Raw genomic sequence first — 5,213 nt, 5'->3', positions numbered from 1 at the left:
AATTTATTATAAGAATGTAGAGGCATCTCACAGAAAACAAGGACAGGACCTGCAGTCAGTAGGTGTCTACCTGGAGTCATTTACTCCATAGAGTAGAAATAAGAAAGTAGAAAGCCTTTGAGAAACCAGGCAGCTACCTTTTCTCTGCCTCCATGTAGAACAGGGGTGGGGAACTTTTTTCTGCCAAGGGCCATTTGGATATTTATAACATCATCAGAAGGCCATATAAGATTATTAACTTAAAAATTAACCTGCTATATTTGGTCAAACATTTAATTAACTCACCCCTAATGCCTTGGCAGGGCCAGACCAAATGATCTCCCGGGCCTTAAATGGCCCGTGGGCCAGATGTTTCCCACCCTTCACACTTCCTGCACACCTGCGTCTTCACCATCTCCTCCTACTCGTTTCCTGCAGACTGCTTGTTTCTCCTGGTGCAGCTCATTAATTTATGATATGGTAGTCTGCAGGTTGCCTCCCCAGTACCCTCTGTCTCCGACTTTTGTAGGATGGGGCGCTACTCTCTAAGACCATTGTACCTGAACTTACAGATACAGCATTTGCCGAATCTGTGCTATGGACTGGGATGGGAGGAAGGCATGGTAAATATTAGAGCTGCCTAAAGTTCATTTTGCTTCTGGATAAAAGTTGGTTTATATTTCATCACCCATTTGAACTGAAACATAACTGAGTAACTCATTTGGCCAATAAAGCATGAACAAAAATGCTCAGACTGAGTATGTGGCTCATCATGTCTTTTCACTCTGCCTCTACAATTGTGGAAGCCAGAATGGAGATGATGGCTGCCTCTGTGAGTATGGGACTCTCAGCAACTACCATGAGCAGAGCCCCCTTGTCAATTCATGATGAACAATTAGCATAAGTGAGAACTTTTGTATTTAAAGCCTATTGCACTGACATACCTTTGCTTGAGAAGCTCACAAACTAGTAGAAAGACAATTGGGAAGCTTGGCCTAAAAATATTCTGTAAATGACCAAGTAAGTACTTAGGGTTTAAAGAAAATAAAACATCATCTCTCCTCCAGCCTCTCTCCTATTCCTATGTTTGATTCTGGTGTCCATATTTGAACACTTTCAGTCTAGTAGCATTGACAAAACCTCCCACAAGTCCTAGTGGGTTACCTCTAAATGAGTTAGTCTGCAAGACTGGAATAATATGACATGAAGAAATTTACAATTTTGTGTATTCCCTAAAATTTTGACTAATCAAGAACATTTGCAGCAGAGGAAATACTCCCCCCCCCCCACCATCTCCTATTTGTTTTCTTGTTAAACAATTTCAAAGTAAAGAGCTTCACTACTTGGTAATGTCAACACAACAGGAAAAAATAGTTTATGTTAACTGGGTATTCTTGCTTTTACTTCTATAAGGTACACTGGTAAAATATGTTAGAGGAGCATTTTTTAACCCCTTCTTCCTTGTTCTTAGTTACCATCTGCCTATTTTCATGCATACATTTATCTAACAGAAACCATAGACCTTTTCCCCGCCTTCCTTTCCCAATCTCATCATAATATAAACTTATCTTTACTTCCTGTCCTCACAATAAGGTCTGCCCTCTTGGACTCCAAACCAACTCCCGAAATTAAATTTCATAAGTGCTAAACTTTAACTAGGTTAGGAGGCTCAGGATAAAGGCAAGACAGTGCCACACAAACAGCCACTTGAGCAGCATTTCTAACTGGACCAGGACGTGACCATGACCTGCTGTGAAGGATGGACATCCTGCAATGGATTCAGCCTGTTGGTTCTACTTCTGTCGGGAGTAGCTCTCAACGCAATACCTCTCATTGTCAACAGACTTGAGGAAGGCGAATTTTTTAAAAACCCCATCTCTTGCTTTGAGTGGTGGTTCCCAGGAATTATAGGAGCAGGTCTGATGGTGAGTAACTTTTATTTGACTCGATGTGGAGAAAAGTGCTTTACCGAAGTCCTATAGACCATCTTTCAGACTTACAGTGAGCTGAGCTGTGTCTTGACTTAAGATACAGTGAGGAGTGGTGGTATGGTATTCATTTATATTGGTTATCAATGAGGAATGACAACTTAAATAAATTAAATATGTGGTACAGGCTAGCGAGCTTGATCAAAAAAAGATTAAATTTGATAAAGGTTGGTTGGGCTGCCCTGGCCAGTTTTTCTCAGTAGTTAGAGCATCAGCCCAAGGACTGAAAGGTCACGGGTTTGATTCCTCAGTTGCAGGTTCGATCCCTAGCCCTGGTCGGGGCTCATGTGGGAGGCAACCAACCAATGTGTCTCTCTCATGTCGATGCTTCTCTCTCTCTGTCTCTCTCCCTTCCACTCTCTAAAAATCAATGGAAAAATATTGAGGGTTAAGAAATGAAGTTGGTTGGGTTATTACCTAGCACATTTCTTTGCACTAGGGCTGCTCTTCCAAGTTTTATAGTGTTAGGGAACTTTTGAATGAATTCCCTCAACTTTCCTTTGCTGAAGCCATGATCAAGGTATTCACAGGGAATACAGCAGGTGTGGGAAGCGCTCAGTAGGAATGAGAAGAAACATTCTGGATGATGATAATTGTGCAGCATGAATATGGTGTTGCCTGCACCAAAGGGAGTTGGCCTAAGAGATTTGGGACCTGAAATTCTGGCTCTCTGACCTCAATGACTTCTTGACTCAGATCTTACATATACCAGGACATCATGGTGCTTGTTGAATGTTAAGTTTGATAATTATTGATCGGTCTATCTTTGTTGATGTCTGCAGCAGAGCAGTGTAATACATAACTCTCCAATGTATCACCCGATAGATTTATAGACCCTCTCCTGGGAATTCTGATGCAGTGGCCTGGGTAGGACCCACCTGTGGAGAGGAATAAATACTGTTTTTGGACCTGGCAGAGAATCTCAGCTCTAATTATGTCTCTAATATATTTCTCTTTGCAAGTCACTTATCCTATGATTTTGTTTCCATGCTCATAAAATGGGGATGTGGATACTGAAGTTTGGAAATTCAGCATTCAAGAGGCTGCTTTTGTTTGTTCTACCACTTGGGTGCTACCTAAAGGGTCTGGTTAATGTCAGAAAAATGAGCCTTTGTTTAGATGTGTGTTCGTGTGTGTGTGTGACAGTTCAATTACCTATATTATCAAAGTGTTGTACAGATGCTGAAACATGGAGATTTTTAAAGAATTTCCAGACACTGTTTTCTGCCTGCATCCCTAATTCTTAATGATGATCAGTGACTACTGCTGGTCTTATCCCCAGACTAATGTGAAAACACTCTTGAGTGGTTATACATTAATCTTTAGAGAAATATTTGTTCTTCAGCTCATACACTGGACTTGAGACTACTCTGGCTTCAAAAAGCCACTCCAGTAAAGCATCCCCCAAAAGTTGATGGTTTCTGTACCTTTAATATCATGAGCAATATATTCACCCTGCTTGGTAGAAAGAGGTACTTACAGGAAAAGCTTTGAGGAAATTGTGGACTTTTTCTTCAAATTGCCACAAACGTTCTCTTTCAGGCTGAGAGAAAGCACAGAGCCCAACACAGTGATGCGACTGCAAATCTTGTCTGCTCTGCCCTTCCAGAGGCTTCTGTCTACTTGAATAGTGTGAGCTTCCTTTGCATCGGCTTAGACAGAAGCCAGGCACAGCTGGCCAAGACTTACCAACAGTGGCAATTCCCATGAAGCTCCTAAAAGTTCCCATGTTCAAACAATCCATTTAGAATGACTCGTGTAGCTTTAGATACAAATGGACTTTACCACAATACAAACAGATTTCTTGCCAGCATTGAAGGAGCCTGATGAAGAAGGCAGGGAGCAGGGGGTGAAGAGGACAAAGGCATAGAGAAAGGCACAGAGACCACTGCTAAGTGCTAACTACTGGGTTCATGCTTTACACTGTTATCTCATCTACTCTCTATAATAATCTGGCTGAGCGGTTATTACCAACTGTATTTTAACAGATAAGCAAACAGAAGGTTAGGAGGGTTAACAAGATCACACAGTAGTTGTGAGACCCAGTTCCAGACTTAGATCTGACTCCCAAGTTCTGTTTTCCTCAGGATTAGTACCATAATCCACCTGTTTCAGGCTAACCAAGGGGGATGGTGCAATTCATAACTTAATCCATAAACTTAAGTCACCAGGAAACTGAAGCACAGAAAGGTTCTATAAACCTGTGAAAGTTCCAGAGAATCTGCACTTCCTTGTTCCGTGACTAAATTTACTTAATTGCCCTCCATAAATATTAACGAAGAGTATTACACAAGTCTATCTCTATTACTCAGTGTGGTAGAATGCCATCAAAGCATCAAACAACTCTTTGAAAAGTTCAATAGGCACTTTACAGTGAACCTCAAACTCTAGACTAGGTTCACAAGCAAACAGGTGGGTGACAGAAGGGCTCAGAATACAGGTGTATTTTCCTGGTCCTCAGCTATCTATACTCTATAGGGTTTTAATGGTCTACAGCTCTCCTGTCCTTCATTATAACAGATACATCTATATTTATGTATAGTGTGGAAGAATACCTTTTCAAAGGGAATTGTGTCCTTTCCAACATCTGTCAAAATACTGAACTCTCAATATACTCGTAAATACACAGAAAAGTGAGTAAAGAACTGTCTGTGTGATAAACACTTTTGTTGTAGTTTTTGAAATCTTTCCAAAATTGCTTTAACATTTTAAATTGGTATTGCTTCAAAACCAGATTTCGTGGGAAGTAGTAAATAACAACAACTATGGAATTAATTACTGATTACTTTATAAAATACATTCATTGTGTTTTTATGACTTACTCAAAACAGGTGAATCTTTTTATCTTTTGAAATCATGACTAAGAGTGTTATGCAATTATCTTCAACTATTTTATGTTAAGTGAAAAAAATCAATAAATATCATCTTTCATAGCACTAAAAAGAGACTTAAAATGTTCCTAAGAAAACACAGGGGTGGGCAAAAGTAGGGTTATAGTTGTAATACAAATACATTAGTACATAATCCTATCTAATAACAGACAAACATGGTAATTGACCATACCTTTGCTATGCCTCCCATTGGCTAATCAGCACGATATGCAAATTAACCGCCAACAAAGATGGCGGCTAATTTGCATACTGCAGGCAGGGCGGGACAGCGCCATACCCCCTGCCCTGCCGCCATCCGGGCCTGCTATCTGCGACCTGGGGCGGTGGGTGTCCGTGTGCGACCCGACCCGGGGTG

General features: G+C 40.8%; 1 protein-coding gene across 1 annotated transcript in view; it reads left to right on the top strand.

Moving 5' to 3' along the window:
- The first annotated feature begins 1,444 nt into the window (after window positions 1-1,444).
- The window catches only part of TM4SF20 (transmembrane 4 L six family member 20), a 15,703-nt gene continuing 11,934 nt past the window's right edge, over window positions 1,445-5,213 (top strand). Inside the window, exon 1 of the mRNA XM_005883519.2 lies at window positions 1,445-1,904. Coding sequence (XP_005883581.1) covers window positions 1,722-1,904 — 183 coding nt within the window. The 5' untranslated portion in view covers window positions 1,445-1,721. The remainder of the gene's footprint in view (window positions 1,905-5,213) is intronic.

This window comes from Myotis brandtii, unplaced genomic scaffold (genome assembly GCF_000412655.1).
Source record: "Myotis brandtii unplaced genomic scaffold, ASM41265v1 scaffold79, whole genome shotgun sequence".
NCBI classification, from domain to species: domain Eukaryota; kingdom Metazoa; phylum Chordata; class Mammalia; order Chiroptera; family Vespertilionidae; genus Myotis; species Myotis brandtii.
Note: the sequence above shows the minus strand (reverse complement) of the source record. Positions and strands in the feature narration are given on the sequence as shown.